The sequence below is a fragment of the Poecilia reticulata genome, linkage group LG14 (assembly GCF_000633615.1).
Source record: "Poecilia reticulata strain Guanapo linkage group LG14, Guppy_female_1.0+MT, whole genome shotgun sequence".
In the NCBI taxonomy this organism is placed as follows: domain Eukaryota; kingdom Metazoa; phylum Chordata; class Actinopteri; order Cyprinodontiformes; family Poeciliidae; genus Poecilia; species Poecilia reticulata.
In genome coordinates this window covers 13,952,273-13,968,172 of record NC_024344.1, presented here as the reverse complement: position 1 = coordinate 13,968,172, position 15,900 = coordinate 13,952,273, and the positions used below count along the sequence as shown (strand labels likewise).

At 38.0% G+C, this 15,900-nt stretch overlaps 3 protein-coding genes across 8 annotated transcripts in view; all 3 read left to right on the top strand.

Annotated features, from left to right (window-relative positions):
- LOC103475913 (uncharacterized) overlaps positions 1-4,213 on the top strand; it is a 16,716-nt gene extending 12,503 nt beyond the window's left edge. The window contains exons 2-5 of the mRNA XM_008427889.2: positions 1,256-1,537; positions 1,726-1,983; positions 2,174-2,316; positions 2,458-4,213. Of these exons, the coding sequence (XP_008426111.1) occupies positions 1,256-1,537; positions 1,726-1,983; positions 2,174-2,316; positions 2,458-2,823 (1,049 nt within the window). The 3' untranslated portion in view covers positions 2,824-4,213. The remainder of the gene's footprint in view (positions 1-1,255; positions 1,538-1,725; positions 1,984-2,173; positions 2,317-2,457) is intronic.
- A 4,935-nt stretch (positions 4,214-9,148) lies between these two features.
- Positions 9,149-11,376, top strand: LOC108166873 (high affinity immunoglobulin gamma Fc receptor IB-like). 2 transcript variants are annotated; one of them, XM_017308552.1, is made up of 3 exons: positions 9,149-9,283; positions 9,511-9,543; positions 11,076-11,376. In XM_017308552.1, exons 1-3 carry the CDS (start codon positions 9,247-9,249, stop codon positions 11,357-11,359), a joined length of 354 nt encoding a protein of 117 aa, XP_017164041.1. In that variant the 5' UTR covers positions 9,149-9,246; the 3' UTR covers positions 11,360-11,376. The 2 variants fall into 2 exon arrangements, 1 of the variants encoding a protein (XP_017164041.1); XR_001777265.1 differs by lacking the exons at positions 9,149-9,283; positions 9,511-9,543 and adding an exon at positions 10,524-10,543.
- A 282-nt stretch (positions 11,377-11,658) lies between these two features.
- Positions 11,659-15,900, top strand: part of LOC103475912 (Fc receptor-like protein 5) — an 18,389-nt gene continuing 14,147 nt past the window's right edge. For 2 of the 5 annotated variants that reach the window (XM_008427886.2, XM_017308592.1), the window contains exons 1-2: positions 14,421-14,904; positions 15,290-15,380. In XM_008427886.2, the coding sequence (XP_008426108.1) occupies positions 14,902-14,904; positions 15,290-15,380 (94 nt within the window). In that variant the 5' untranslated portion in view covers positions 14,421-14,901. Of the gene's footprint in view, positions 13,953-14,420; positions 14,905-15,143; positions 15,381-15,900 lie in introns of those variants that run through there. The other 3 variants (XM_017308593.1, XM_017308595.1, XM_017308594.1) reach the window with 3 other exon arrangements.

The window sequence follows — 15,900 nt, the reverse complement described above, 5'->3', positions numbered from 1 at the left end:
GTAGGCAAACACTCAGGCGGTGAGACGGAGTGTAGCTGTTGCTTATATCGCCGGTCCACGCCCTCTTAACCAGCTGCAGGTGTGTGTCCGGGTTGAACCAGGACACTTCTCAGGGGTGGAGCATGGGTGACATCTGCTGGATGTCTTGAGAAGTGGTGGTTCCAGGGACAGGKGGAAATAAAACTAACTAAAGGAAAACAAACTAAGAAACTAGGACGAGGGGAGGACAAACAGACCCTGACATTCAGTTTCATCCATCATCCTGTCAACTCTGACCAACCTCTATCGTTGCAGAAAGGTAGCATGTGCCAATGCTACATGCTGTTGCATTAATTCTTCATTCAACATGAGATGTAATAAATGTCTTGCGTCCAAGATGAGGAGCAAAATAGTGGTGGTCAGAAAACCAGAGATAAGTCCGATGTTTGCTGAGCATCATTCTCACATAATGGAAAGTTGCAGTTTTCAGAGAGAACTAGCATGTTTGTTCTTAGCACCATTTAGCTGTCTGTTGCTTGTAAAGCAGCTTTTACTGCATTTTGAAATTAACTGAATATCATTTAGTTTGACTTATGTTTAGCATATTCACTAAATATCTCAGAATTATCTCAAATATCTCACAATACTCCAAAAACGGTTGAAACATTGTTTTAAAATAGGAAAACGCAGAAGAATTTGAAAATGTAAAGCTAATATTTTACTCATAATGTAACACATAAAACTATGTCTTGTTTACAGACAAACATAAATACTTTAAAAGTCAAATAATTCAAAAAGTTGTGATTTTTATCAATGTCTTATTTCATAGTGTTCTTTTATCAGTTGCTTGGCAACAGATCATAAGATCGTATTGGTGAGGTGACCTTGACATTAAAGAAGATGGACAATCACCAGTACTTATGTGACCAAGAGCACACAGTCTTGTGGAAAACAATGTTCATGCAGTCATGTAGTGTTGTCTATCCTCCTAAAATCCCAATAAAAACATGAAAGGAATATGAATACTTCTGCAGGGCACCAGGTATTTTGTATGTTAAGAGGAAATGTTTATTTTGAGCAGAATTGAAATAATCCTTTCTATATTTGTAATACGGTACTGCAAACCAAATGGAAATAAAGAAACTAAAATCAGTTTTGTGTCCGCTCATGATAGATGATATTTTTTCAATATATCTATTGACTCTCAACTGCATCTTTGAGAACACTGAAACATATTTGTTTTTGACCTAATTTTTTTTTCTAAATCCAATTACAGCAACTGAGTCATGGATGACACATTATCTACGAAAGAACAGCTCTGTGTGTCTCCATGTCAAGAAACCACCTTCACATATAAGCGGTCGATGGACGTTTAATGGAAAACTAGTTGCTGCTGAGAAATATATCGATAAAGACTATGCAGAGAGAATGGTTTTCATCTCTGAAAACTTGACTATGTGTATAAATAGACTGACTGAAAATGACACAGGCAACTATAAGGCCTCTTACTTCTCCAACTTTATTGAACAATCAGAAAATCATCAAGTTATTTTACAAGGTATGTTTAAGCTGTGTTTTGCTTTAAGTGTGAAAGATGTATTTTTTTTTCTTTACTTTCTAAATCTCATTCTTTTGTTCTCCTTGTGTTTCTAGAACTCATAAATAAATGTCAGTGTGTAGGTTGTGTTGCAGAAAGTAGCCAGCAGGGGGCGACATTTATGAATCTGCTTGTTTTGGGTGTTTCAGGAATGGTTCCCAGACCAGTGATGACTGTGACACCAGAAAATCATTCTAGTGTTTCAGCAGAAACATGTAATTTCACAGTGAACTGCTCCATCCAGGATGACTGGCTGGGATCCATCTGTCATAGAAATGGCTGCAGAACATCTCAGAAGTCCTTTAATAAGTTCAACATCACCATCCTCTCTGACAACACAACTGTTGTCTGCATAAGTAACAACCACGTCAGCAGAAATAATATCTCACAAAACATTCCAACTCCATGTAAGTAGCCTGAAATGACCTGAAAGTAGAATAAACCTGCGTCATCATTACAGTGTGCACTGTAAATAAATGTAATTTTAAATAAACTTTTAATTTTATTTTATAATTATAAGAGACATGTTACTGTCTTTTTATTTTTGCCTTAAATGAAATAATTTCTAGCTAAAGCTGTTTTTTTTTTTTTTTACAGGTTTAACAAGGACGGATCTTGAACTTAAAGAGGATTTTCAAAAGCATTCAAATATATTTTATATTTTCATCATTGCCATTGCTGTTGTAATATTCTTCATTGTTGTTATTGCCATAAAATATTGTAAAGCCAAACATGATCAGGTAACCCAAGAGAAAAAAACTCATATATTTATTCCAACTAATTATGTGTTATTGATGAAACACTAGAGACATTAATCCTATTTATGAAGTTGTCCCTTTTTTTCTAAAGAACATGTCTTTTGCTTCTACTTTTTACTCCAGGAATCAACGTGTTCTGCCCAGTTAATACAAAGTGGACCACTAGAGTCCCAGCAGCCTTCTGAGCCCAGAGTCTCGACATCTTCCAGTGAAGCGGACCCTTCGTATGAGAACGTTGAAACCAGTCAGCCCAGAGAGATCAGCATCCTAGTACATGAGCAGGGCATCAGTGAGGTAGACACAGTCTACAGCGTCCCCAGAAAGGCTGCGTCTTGTGTTAAAAGTGACAAGAAACAAGATGCATTACAAGACGAGAACACGCAGAAGACTTTGACTTCAGGGTGTGCCGATGTAAATAAGGACCAGAGCTCCACACAAACAGAAACGGTGTACAGTGTGCTGCAGATGCCAAAAAATCTGAACACATAGCACCACCAAGAGGACAAGTGAGTCTAAGGAGCCGAGAGCAACTCGGAGATAGATGAACCAGGAAATGAACACCAGATGTATTACAATATTCCTTTGCTTATCTAAGATGGATGGCATTGGTCAGAGACTCTATTTAACTCATTCTGGTGTACATCAATGTTTTTCCATACCATAAGGAATATGTTCTTCAGTCGCTCCAGAGCATTTTGGGAGTCTATCTTGTGCTCTTTCATGACCAGGACTAGAAAAGACCTCCAAAATGGTAATCCCTTTGAAGGTTTCAACAAGATGATTCATGCATCTTGTTGGATGTATGAATCCCTCCTACTGACTCATTTAACAGCGGAAGAGTAGCGGTTTAACTTCCAGTTTCCCTTGGAGTGGATGACAGTGCTCCTCATCCTGTCTACGTCCACCATCACCATAAGTGACGGTCAGAACCTGGATGGACAAGTAAAATTTGAGCTTCACATTCTGGCTGAGATCTGTCTTCATCACGATGAACCAGAGCAACACCCACACTATTCTGGACGATTCCTCAGTCCATCTATCCGTCTCCTTCACCAACGTGTGAATGGGACACCAAGATGCACACCTGAATCGAATGACTGGCTCGTTACCAGGCCTGTTCAGAGCCGATCACAGTCTGTTGGAGTAAAGCTGCAGGACGGTAGCTCTGGAGGACTGGACTTGAGCACCATTGTTATAGAGAATGGACAGAGTTTGAAATGATTGGATATGAGCTCGACTTTTTTTTGTTGTTGTGAATTGCCAAAAAAATTATTTAACTCGGTAACAATACCAACCTTTCTTATTCTCATGAATTGAAGGACTTGTCCACGCCTTCATTACAACTCGTTTGGATTATTGCAATTCGTTATATAGAGGCTCAGAACATTGTGCCATGTTCGGAGCCCTTCATGACTACTGTGAATATTTTTGCACTTTTCTTCCATTTTTTTTAATGCGGCTCTCATTGCTTATGTTTAATACTGTTGATAATAAATTTATATTTTTTCACAACATGTGGAACATCTGGCCGGTTATTTGTTCCTACCTGCATCCACTGTTTTCAGTAAACGATACTGGAGCTATTCTTCCATATGTAAAGATGAACAATATAAAAGACTTAATTTGTAATTATTTTTTACATATTATTAAATGTCAGCAGTGAGAGAGTCTGAGTTTCTTTTCAGGCAGATCTTTAACAGCAGTTTCTTTTTTTTAGCATCAGTGGTTAACTATAGTGGTGAAAAAATAAAGTTCTCACATCAAACATAGATGATGTGTTTATCTGAGGTTGGCAGGAGTGTCTGTCAACATTTCCTGGTGAGATGGATGAGGTTAAATTAATAAATATGCGCATGGTATTGGTCTGTATGCTCACTGAGTGCTCATTGGAGTGTCTGGGGAAAGAAACAGTCTCTGTCGTAGCTTCCTGGTTGTACTTGTTGAGTTGAAGCAGGAAGTACAGGAAGTTATTCTGAACAGTATCTATGTGTGAAGGCCACCTCAGGCCCCGAATTAGGGAGGCTCCTAAGAAGCGTAATGGTCCTCGATGTTCACAACATCTACAAATGACATCAAGGTGCAATGTTCCTGTAGCTTCTGGTTAAATACAATGTTGTAAAAACTTACATAGCATTTTCAGTCAGTAATTAATGATTACCAAGCTAAGTAAATTCTTACACAAAGTGATGTGAACATTTTGCAAACATATTACTTTTCAACATTTCATATATAAACCACGGTTCTCCAAGTACCTAGATAACTTCGGTAAAGATGAAGTGAAAAAAGCGCCAGTGTAGGCTTGGATAACCTGAATCTGACAAAACAAAACACTGCAAAAAATAAATTAAATAAATAAATAATACTAAATAAATAAACAAATTACGACTTGGGAAAGAGTTACACAAAGAGGTACAGTACTCCAAAACTGGAGCAGAAAATGCAACAGAGACCAACTCAGCAAAAGACTAAGTAGCAGTTTTAATTACAGCTTTTCTTTCAGTTAATTTTTTGCAAAAAGGACCTTTGGACAGCAAGCAAAAAGCTTTTCTGGAAATGTCACAGGAAATATAACACATGCCTTAATTTAAACAATTCAGTTGTATATTTGGTTGTACATATGTGAGTGCAATTATTGATCTGTTTTTTTTTTTGGTATTGATGTTTTTCTTACTATACTGGTCTTAGTCCAAAAAAAATGCTAATTAAACACACACATTAATATTTACGAAAGTTACAAAGAGGTTCTGGTGCCTCAGAAAGAATATCTATGTGAGTATGAATATTTGGCAACTATTAGTGATTATTTTAGTATTGTACTACTAAAATACATAAATAAATAGATACATGTACTATTTTAAAGTTGATTATTTGATTATTGATTATTTTTATCAGATGGGAAAATTGGAAAAAAAAAAATATTTTTTTAAAAGTGACTGTTCCCCCTTTTTTTCATAAGAGCTACATGCCTTTTATTCATGGAGTTTCTTGTCAGTTTCTTGATATGTTGATCAACATGTCAACATGTCACAGTTACCCAGTGTGATATGTTGACACTGTTCAGACAGTTTTCTTTGTCCATAAAACTATTGTTAAGCTGAGTCCATAAGTTCTTAATATGGTTTATGTGAGGAAAAGAAGAACATCACGTTATTGTCTCATCTTTAAGTCCTTCAGAGCCCCTAGTGGAAGATTTGGCTGCATACAGAGAATTATATGCAGCCATATAAAAATAATGGACTGGTTAAAATTTCAACTATTGTCCCGTTTATCTGGATCCCTTTCATCTCATCAGTCTATGAAACCTTTGAAAACGTTATTTAAACTCTTTACTTGCTGTTCTGCTGCACTTTGAACCACAGCCAAACTCTGTTATTTTACAGACTATAACAGTTTTTTTCTAGTATAATTTTGCATCTAGATTGATCCATTTTCCTGACCAACCTCCGCGTTTCACAACAAGATGCTGCCACCGGAATAAAAAGGCTTTATTTCCTAAAATCTCAATGAAAATATGAAAGGTATACAAATGCTTTGCAGGGCATCGTATACTTTGTATGTTAACAGGAAAGGTTTATTAAAATAGTCCTTTCTAGATTTTTAGTAAAATACTGCAAAGAGAAAATTAAAAACAAAATTGAAATAAATAAGCTATAATCAGTTTTGTGTCCACTCATGCTAGATCATTATTTTTTTTTAATACATTTACTGATTCTCAACTAATTTGTTGAATTTTTTTTTTGGCCTAATTTTTTTTTTCAATCCAGTTACAGCAACAGAGTCATGGATGACGCATTATTGACCAAAGAACAGCTCAGTGTGTCTGAATGTCAAGAAACCACCTCCACATAGAGCTGGTTTATGGACATTTGATGGAAAATTTGTTGCTGATAAGGATTCTATCCATGAAGACTATGCAGAGAGAATGGTTTTCAGCTCTGAAAACTTTACTTTGTGTATAAAGAGAAAATGACACAGGCATCTATAAGGTCACTTACTTGTCCAACCTTATTCAACAATCAGAAAATCACCAAGTTATTGTACAAGGTATGGTTTAGCTGTATTTTGGCTTTAAGTGTGAAAGTTGTAGGTTGTGTTGCAGAAAGTAGCCAGCAGGGGGTGTCATTTATGAATCTGCTTGTTTTGGGTGTTTCAGGAATGGTTCCCAGACCAGTGATGACTGTGACACCAGAAAATCATTCCAGTGTTTCAGCAGAAACATGTAATTTCACAGTGAACTGCTCCATCCAGGATGACTGGCTGGGATCCATCTGTCATAGAAATGGCTGCAGAACATCTCAGAAGTCCTTTAATAAGTTCAACATCACCATCCTCTCTGACAACACAACTGTTGTCTGCATAAGCAACCACCATGTCAGAAACAATGTCTCAATAAACATTTGAACAACCTGTAAGGAATATTAGTTTCTCTGAATTTTGAGAAAAACAAAAATAACATCTACATTTAACTGTGTCTCTCCGTCAATTTTGTTGACTTTTACGGAACGGTGTTTAAAGTCTTTTTATTTTTAACAGGTCTAATTAAATTGAATTCAGAAGAATCACAGTCTGCTTTTAGTATTTTGATGACCTCAATTCGATGGGCATTTGTCTGCATATGTACAGCTGTTGCCATTAAACTTTTTACAGTGGGATATATTTGTCATAAGGTCATTTTTTAACGTACTTCATTTAGATCTTCACAATATGATCCTATTCAAACCATTTGCACCTAATATTCTTCGAACGACTAAAACTAATTTTGTTTTTGCTGCATTATTTTCAGGCAAAAACTGCGACAGCTCCTTTAACGCAAAGCAGTCAAATGGAGATTCAATCGCTGCCTGACCCCAGAGTCTCCATGTGTTTGTCCAGTGAAACGGAGCATTCATACCAGAATGTGGAGGCCATTTAGCCAAGAGAGAACAGCATCCCAAGAGATAAACGTGCCTGCTGTGATACTGACAGAATGAGAGTAGCAGAAGCACACAGTGTGACTGGAGAGACTGAACCCTGACAGCAACATAGTAGAAAAAATTGAGTTTACAATAAATCATGAGCCATGGAGGCTGAGAGTGAAGCCTTTGAGTGTGTAACATCATGTATGTGTTACATAATGGCCAATAAATGAACAAGAACTAAATGCTTGTTGATGGTCTTTTGAAGTATTGATTATTTGTGTGTTGATTCTATCCATCCATCCATTTTCTTGCACCCTTGTCCCTTAATGGGGTCAGGAGGTGCTGGTGCCCATCTCCAGCTAACGTTTCGGGCGAGAGGCGGGGTCACCCTGGACAGGTTGCCAGTCTGTCGTAGGGCAACACAGAGACACACAGGACACACAACCATGCACACACACACTCATACCTAAGGGCAATTTGGAGAGGCCAATTAACCTAACAGTCATGTTTTTGGACTGTGGGAGGAAATCGGAGTACCCGGAGAAAACCCACGCATGCACAGGGAGAACATGCAAACTCCATGCAGAAAGACCGGGGCCGGGAATCGAACCCAAGGCAACAACTCTACCAACTGCGCCACTGTGCAGCCCATGTGTTGATTCTAAGTAAATCTTACATTTCTGTTGAATGCTTGCAAAAAACACTCATAATTCTTCTGTTCATGTAGAACCGACTGCTGCCTGGGTGTGAATTGTTAACTTATTTGCATAAATACATTTTGTGAGAAGTTGTTTGTCTGATTGTCTTTGCAACTATCAGTATAGTTTAACAAACAGTAGTTAAATAAGCTACTGCAAAAATAAGTCAATGTTGCAACTCATTAAAGCTTACCCTCTGCTATCTTAAAGTTGTTCGCGTTTAAAAGACTAAGCATATTATGCCAGTGTGAAGAGGAACAAACAGAATAGATTACAATAAGAGTCTGCAGTGTTTGATCAACTAAGACAGACTGGTATCTGCAATTTGATCTACTCTGACTTTAAATCTGTTTTTACAAATGATAGGAGAGAGACTTGGCTTGTTTTCAGCAAAACATTTTCACAGTCAACTTTTCAGTTCATTTCTTTTTTTTTCATTTGACAGATCATTTGTGTAAAAGGAGCTGCAGCGAGCCGGAAGCACGCCACACATTTACTTCTGTGTTTGGTGGTTTCATTAGACTTAGCTGACAGGAACACGTCGAAGAATAATTACCAGAAAAAAATGTCTCCAGAACAAGAAACATTGTGATTTACTGTTGCAAATATCAATTGGTAGAAAACACTCACCTCTTGTTGCACTGAGAGGTGAGGTGTGGAAAGAGAAGTCAGACAAAACTGGTTCTCAGGAATCACAGCAGCTTTAAAAATGGCAGCATTATGTTGCCGTATTCTGAATAATGAGCTGTTAGGTGCAGCATGTCCAAATCTTAATCTTGTTAATAGTTTTCTCCTCTCTCCTGTTTCTCCTTTCTACTCTCATCTCTCCTGCTTTCCTTTCTTGTACCTTGACTTTCTTGTCCAGACTTCAAAGGCACATGGTGCATCAGATATTCTAAATTCTAATACAAGGGTTTCAAGTTTAGAGTCACTAAGATTTGAGTGGCAAACTAAAGAGAACGATTTGGAGCAGCGAAAGGTGAAAATGTTTTCCAATATCACAGCACCTTGTATGAGCACCTAGAGCCTCATAACACTTATCTTAAACAAATCAGCTTTGCAATGTTTTTTAAGGCCAATGTTCTTAGGGCATGTCTGAGGCGTGACACAAGCTCTTAAGTTCCTCCAGTGGACAGGAAATGTAGCTATGGTGACCAATCGCCTACAGTAGAAGGTGTTGCTGTAGTGTGAATTCTTAGTAAAAAAAGGAAGCAAACAAGCAAGTTATAGATAGACGTCTCAAACTTGTAAGCTCTCTATCTGCTTTATCTGTGACTTCTGCTTCTTCTTCTTATACAGCAGTTCTCGATGTCAGGATGGGCCACATCTTGCTCTGTGTGCTGGGTTTTTTCTGTAAGTAAATCATTGATTTTATTTTCAGTATTATCTCAAGATTACAGAACGTATAGTGAGAAGATGCAGTCATTCACTCATCTGAGATGCGTCCTTGCACTCATGAAATTAGCTGAGTGTTTTATCCACTTATGTAACTGTCAGTTCAATTTTAAGAGATTTTTCTATCATTCTCAATCTTTTCATTGTTTTTAGCCCTTCTAACATTGAGATTTACTTCATTTTAGGGCTCGATACACATTTTGCTGGCTGTGCAGAAGGTAAGAAACAGCCTTTTTGTACTTTCTCAGCTGATATAATTTTGATTTATAATGTATGACTTATGACATGCATGTGTAGAGTTGAAACCAGACGTTTGCATACACAGATTAAAAGATATGAGCATTTTTTTTTTCTCACACTCTAAAGTTAAATCAGAACAAACTTTTTATGTTTTAGGTCAGTTAAAATTACCAAAATTAATTCTTGTTGCTGAATGGGTTTTACTTTGACAAACTTCTCACAATGGCTTGCTGAAGTTCTAGCCCATTCCTCCTGACTAGCAAGTTAGGCTTGTAGGCCGTCTCACTCTAAAAAAAAAAGTTTTTTAGTGGGTGGCGCAGGTTAATACAGCTGACAGTTGCCACACAGGCACACCCCCTAGAGCAGTGGTGCCCAAAGTTGGTCCTCGAGGTCCGGCATCCTGCATGTTTTATTCTCTCCCTGGTGGTAGTAACAATCTTTTCAACGTGTTAATGTTCTTCTTAGGCCTCTAATAAGCCATAATTTGATCCAGGTGTGGTAAACCAGGGAGAGAACTAAAACATGCAGGATGCCGGCCCTCGAGGACCGATTGTGGGAACCACTTCCCTACAGGAATCAAACGTGCCCAGTATAACACTTTCTTTCTATTGGCTGAAAGGTTACCAGGCGACTGTGCTGAGTGTACAAGTTTTAAGAAAGAGATGAAGTACTGCTTTCATAATGAAAATGCAAGCAAAAGTATATAAAGTATAAAAAGCAGATAGAACAATCATACCAGCAGGGGGCAGCGTCACACTGACCTGCTCAGTGGACGGATCTGATGACTGGAAGTTTGACTGGTTCAGAAATGAGAAAAGATGTCCTGCAGTTCAGCTCAGAGGAAACACTGAACCATTCAGAGTTATCAATGTCTCAGAGGGAGGAGTTTACAGCTCCCTCTGAGCTGTAAACTCAGAGGGAGGAAGAGGAGATAAAGTTTTGGAAAATTAAACAATCAAGTCTCTATTCAGAAAACTGGTGAATTTAGTTATTTTTCCATAATAAAACAAAGATCAAAGGTTTTAAAACCTTTCACTCCTTTATATTTGACTTTCTTGTCCAGACTTCATGCTCTTTGCCTGATTTTAATGGTCTTAAACACATGAATATTTTTCAAAAACTGGTTCAAATTTTTCTCCTGTTGCATTTAATACATTAATACATGCTTGTTTTTCTTGTTTTACTAGAAAAAAAATCAAATAAGAGGTTTTATTTGCATATTACATTGTTATAAGAAACTGTTGCTTTTTATTATTTTATTGAGTATTTGATGGGGACAAATACAAGAAACATAAGTCAGGTTTACATCTCAGTGCATATTGCAGATTAACAGCACCAATGTCCAGAAGGACCTTCAGCATTTGACTTAACAGCAAATATAATAAAATTTTAAAAAGAGACATAAAACACTGTGTTAATTGTATTAAATGTTAATTGTAATCAGTTAATGTGAGATCTTTTTCCTTTATGAGTTTCTGTCTGTTTTCTGAATGAATATGTTTCATTCTAGTGTCTCGGCCGACTGTGACCCTGCAGCCCAACTGGTCTGTTGTATTCAGAGGAGAGACGGTCACTCTGAGATGTGAGATCCAGGATGATGGAGGAAGAACTCAGTGGAATTATGAATGGAGTCCAGCCAATAGAAACGCTCCAACATCCAGTGAATACAGGATCAGCAGCGTCTCTGAGTCTGATAGTGGAAACTACTGGTGTGAGGCCAGTGGAGGCCATCAGAATACAGACTGGAGTTTTCCCTTCAGGCTGACAGTGAGATGTAAGTCAGACCTCCTCTGAGACTGAATTAGTTCAGTTTCTAATCTTCTCATTCACATAATTATAGGTAGAACAGCAGACGATGTTTTTGTATTTTTGACCATTTAGACCAACAGGAAGTTTAGACCAATGAACCACAAGAGGGCGCCTGGACTTTTTATGCATGGAGTCTCTTCCCGTGAATCATGGATTCTCTTCAGATAATCTGGTTTCCTCCGATAGTTCTAAGAGTTTTTTTATGTGGCTCTCATAGAAATTTTGAGATCTGTTCAGCATGTACCTCACCTCTCGGCTCTAGAGAGGGACACCAGCTCCCTTTGTGGGGACCGTCGTTGGATGGAAAATTGAACTCTCTAACTTGGCCCAGTTAATCTGATTCATTCATATTATTTCTCCAACAAACTTGATAAATCATCATTTTATTTTACTCAGCTCTCTCACTGGTATTCAAAGTAAGTGCAAAGTCTGAAGTGAAGAAACATGGGGTCACTTTCGCTTCAGTGTAAACTTCATAAACTTCCTGAGTATCTGGGTCATGAGTCCATGTGGCGTTTCGTCCTCTGAACTCAACAGTAGGTGACTCAGAAAACACATTTGGTCACCATTGTATCATCAGACACACGTGGCCTTTAATAAGCGCAGAGCTGAAAGAAATGTTGAAATTCCAGATATTATCGTAATTGGGCCAATTTATTTAAAGGTATTTTCTGACTTTTTAGATCACCTCACATTCAAACAAATGACTTCCTTGTTTGTCGACTTGTACCTCCCTGTGTACTCTCAACATCGATGTCTGCCTCTGATGGTCGGGTCCATACTGTGCCTTTTGGTTATTAAGTTTTGATTTCTGAGAACTTACTAAAGCAACGAACCAACAAAAATAAGGAAGCATGAATATTTCTGGCCAAGAATTTGCTGGTGTCAGCACATTCACTTTGTGTGGTTTTATGGAAATGTTCTTTTGCACACTGAGTGGCTTGAGCTGTTTTTGTTCCCCAGCCTACCCTGAATGCACCATCTATCCCGCTCTGCTGCCTATACAGCTTACCTGTTTCCTCCCTGCCACATCGTCTGCTGCTCTGCCTCAACTTTCCAGCCATCTTGTCTCCAAGTGGTTTGCCAACATTCTTGTCATTTGACCTGAACTGTTTCTGACTCGGCCTCTATTTTGTTTTCAGGTGCTTGACCCCTGTTGGGTTCTTTTGGGTTCTGGATTTGTCAGCAGGTCTTGACATTCAAATCCAATTTTTTTTCTTTTCTTTTTTGCGCAGTCATTTAAATACAAACTGAACCCGACCACAATGACATTTCCGATTGAGCGGTTTATGACCTGCTTTCACAGAAGAATGACCTTAACGTCACAGCCCAGCGCTTTGTTTATGGAAGTAACAGCGTGCCTGTATGTTGACACGTGTATCGATCAATTTTACAGTTTATTCAGAAAGCATTGTAACAAGTTCACTCAATGCAAAGGAAGCTAATAAAAAGAAAACACAACTAATAGCAGTGGCTTTTTGTGGAGCATTGACAGCAACCTGAATGTGTAGCCAGAGCTAAGAGAGGTGGGATGTGATGCTTTTCAGTGACACAGATTTCGTTCATAAATTCAAAATCATAATTTTCCATCATTGTTTATGTCCTGATTTATTGCCTCTGGATTTTTCTGGTGTAGGATTACGACCCATGTTTCATGTTAATGACACAAAAAACTGGTAAAATGCAACATGATCATTCAGACGGACACTCCGAAAACATTCGGATCGTGGTGAAAAAGGTCGCAATGGGAAAAAGAAGAAGTGAATTTGGGTTGCATTTGCCTGCTGTGTGAACGTAATCTAATTGTGTTTCAGACAGGTGTGAAGTCATCACACCTGATATAGTAGAGATAATGATAAACAACTGGACTCTCCTGTGAGATACGACCTTTAAAGCGTTCTCTTCAGCATCAGTTTGGTGACATGATTACAAACATGTTTAAAATCACCTGCTGGCCTCAGAACATGCAGATGTATGTGTTCATAAATGGTCATGCATCGAGTGGAAGTGAATGTTAACAAGACTTGTGAAACTCAACCATCTCTGAGTCTTATTTTTAAATCCACAGCTTCCTCAGTTTCATAAAGAAACTGAGGAAATGAAACACTTGGAGCTAAATGTGTTCTGTTTTCTGGCAATACATTCTTCTGGCAGCAATTACAATAATTTATTCTGAGGTTATATAAAGATATTGCTTTAGAAATATGCTATGCTTGATTCATTTCATTTTTAACTTCTTTCAAGCCGTGTTGAGCTGAGCAAAAGACTCTGGCAACGTTTTGTACAGTTGGACACGTTTCATCTCCTTCACAGCTGAGCTGCTATGTGGATGTGGTAAAGGTGACAGTTCTTAACAAAACGCTTCTACATGTATAATAAGGAACTTGTATGTCGGCACATAAACACATTTTCACGGTTTAAAAGAGAAATGTTCTGTTCCACAAGTCTTGAGTAAATACTTTATTCATTCTGCCTGACATTTGTTTATTCTTCTGCAGATTCATGAGCAGCATTATTAGAAATTGTTACAACTGGATATTGATCCTAATCACAGGATCAATACGAAGACCTTGATCCAGTAGGAGCATTTTGGGTTTTGTCCTTGCTGTGGAAAATGGTCCAGATAACGAGGTTGTTTTTTAACAGTTTTTTTGTCCACTGTGACCTATGACCCCAATGGCTTCATTTAACAGAAGCTACAAATTACATGTTTTCTGGTGGTTCTGCAGATTTACATAAACTTCTCCAAAAGATTCCCACTTGTGGTTTGTTGTTTGCCACTCTGTTGTCTGGTGGTTCTCACCACTGACCTCATGTAGATCATAGTGGGTCAGCTCTGGTCCTCCAGGTCCGGCATCCTGCCAGGTTCAGATAACTCTGTGGTCCAACACCACTAACTGAAATGATCTAGCTAACTCTTTAGCATGTCAGAGTCATGCAAAGGCCTGCTGATTATGCTTTATTTGATCCAGGTGTGTTTACCCAGGAAGATAATTAAATTATAACAGACATCGGACCCACAGGACCAACTTTGCCATGGCAAAGGAAAAACTTGTGCTTTGGGTTTTTCTCAGTGTTTCTGTGTGGATGTGGGTGTTTTTCAAAAACACTTTCTCATGTGTGCAGGGTTTAAGTTGCTGTTTTCAGTTGTACAGAATCTTACCTGGAAGCATCTGCAGTTATCCAGATGCTTTGCAGTCATTTGGAGCCCAGTAATCACATCGCTGACGTTAAATTAACGTCCTCAACAAACCAAAAGACATAAAATATTTCAGCGACCTCTTTCCCCTTCGTCCTCACATGCTTTCCTTGACTGTTAACACGTCAAATTTAAAATAAATACCATTACCAAATATTTCCATATAGAACGTTACGTTATTGTTATACATGTAAATGGTGCTTTAGCTTTGTTCTACTCATGTTTTCTGTTTAATAGCCAACTCAGTTGGTGGTTTCCTGCTCTTCGGGGGTCAAAACCAAATAAATTTCCACCACAACGTTAGAACATCCGCTATAAATCTACTCAAATGGTAAGTGACGGTTGTTGCAATGTTATATATGTATTTGTCAAATGTACTTTTTAGAGCCTCGTGTAATATTAAATAGCTGAAAAAATGCAAAATTTCATATAAATAAATACAGTAAATGTCAGTTATTAATTATGACAACAGAACAGTATAAATAAAATGTCTGTGCAGGTGGCCCCGCCCCTTAAAAATGAATAGCAAAAATATATTCTGCTGTTGCTGCAGTGGATAGGAAATCTGAATCTAACACATCACTGTGGTCAAAGCTACTGCTGCTGCTACATGCTTTATGAACTCTGAGTAAAAGGGAAGGAAACACAGGCACATTAGAGAACGACATTTTTTAGAGCCTTAAATGCAACTTCTCCTTTTGTTATTACTACTTTAGCGAGAGCAAAGTGCAGCTGATCTAATTAGCTGTCCAGCAGGTCTTGAAGTGAACATGGGGGAACCTTCACTCTGCAGGCTGGGCTTCTTCTGTAAGTACATTACTGGATTTCAGTTCATTATTTTGATACAATGATGGTACAAGCTGGGGAATTCAGTCTTTTTTATAAACATGAAGTTAGTCGAGCACAAACTGAAACATTTCAAAATTGTAAGGCTTGAAAATGATAAAATCTTGTTCGTGTCACATGGCACGAATCTTGTTCGTGCCATGTGATACAATTTGTCGCCTGGATGTTGCAGCAGCAGAATGACTGCAGAGATCAAATCAATTTATCAAATGATGAAAAGCTGGTTTTTGGTGTCAACTTGCTTATTGTTGGAGTCATATTCAGTAAATTAGAATAACCTGTGTGATCTGATGAGGCATGTTTGTTAGTGCCTGCCTTTCAAAAACAACATCCTTTAAGCAGGTATTAAACATCCTTTTCCTGCACAACCAAAGAGAAACAGCTGAGAAAATTGAGAAAGGACTCAAGATGGGGACGTTTGTCACAGTAGCAGTTTCTGTATGACTTTTATTGTGAAATCCTGCTTAATATTTGTCTTTAG

What these genes read in the sequence shown, in the direction of transcription:
- LOC108166873 (XM_017308552.1), top strand. Translation starts at nt 9,247, where the DNA reads ATGGGCCACATCTTGCTCTGTGTGCTGGGTTTTTTCT. An exon ending in CTGTGTGCTGGGTTTTTTCT is followed by an intron (nt 9,284 to 9,510) that starts GTAAGTAAATCA and finishes ACTTCATTTTAG; the next exon opens with GGCTCGATACACATTTTGCT. An exon ending in TTTTGCTGGCTGTGCAGAAG is followed by an intron (nt 9,544 to 11,075) that starts GTAAGAAACAGC and finishes GTTTCATTCTAG; the next exon opens with TGTCTCGGCCGACTGTGACC.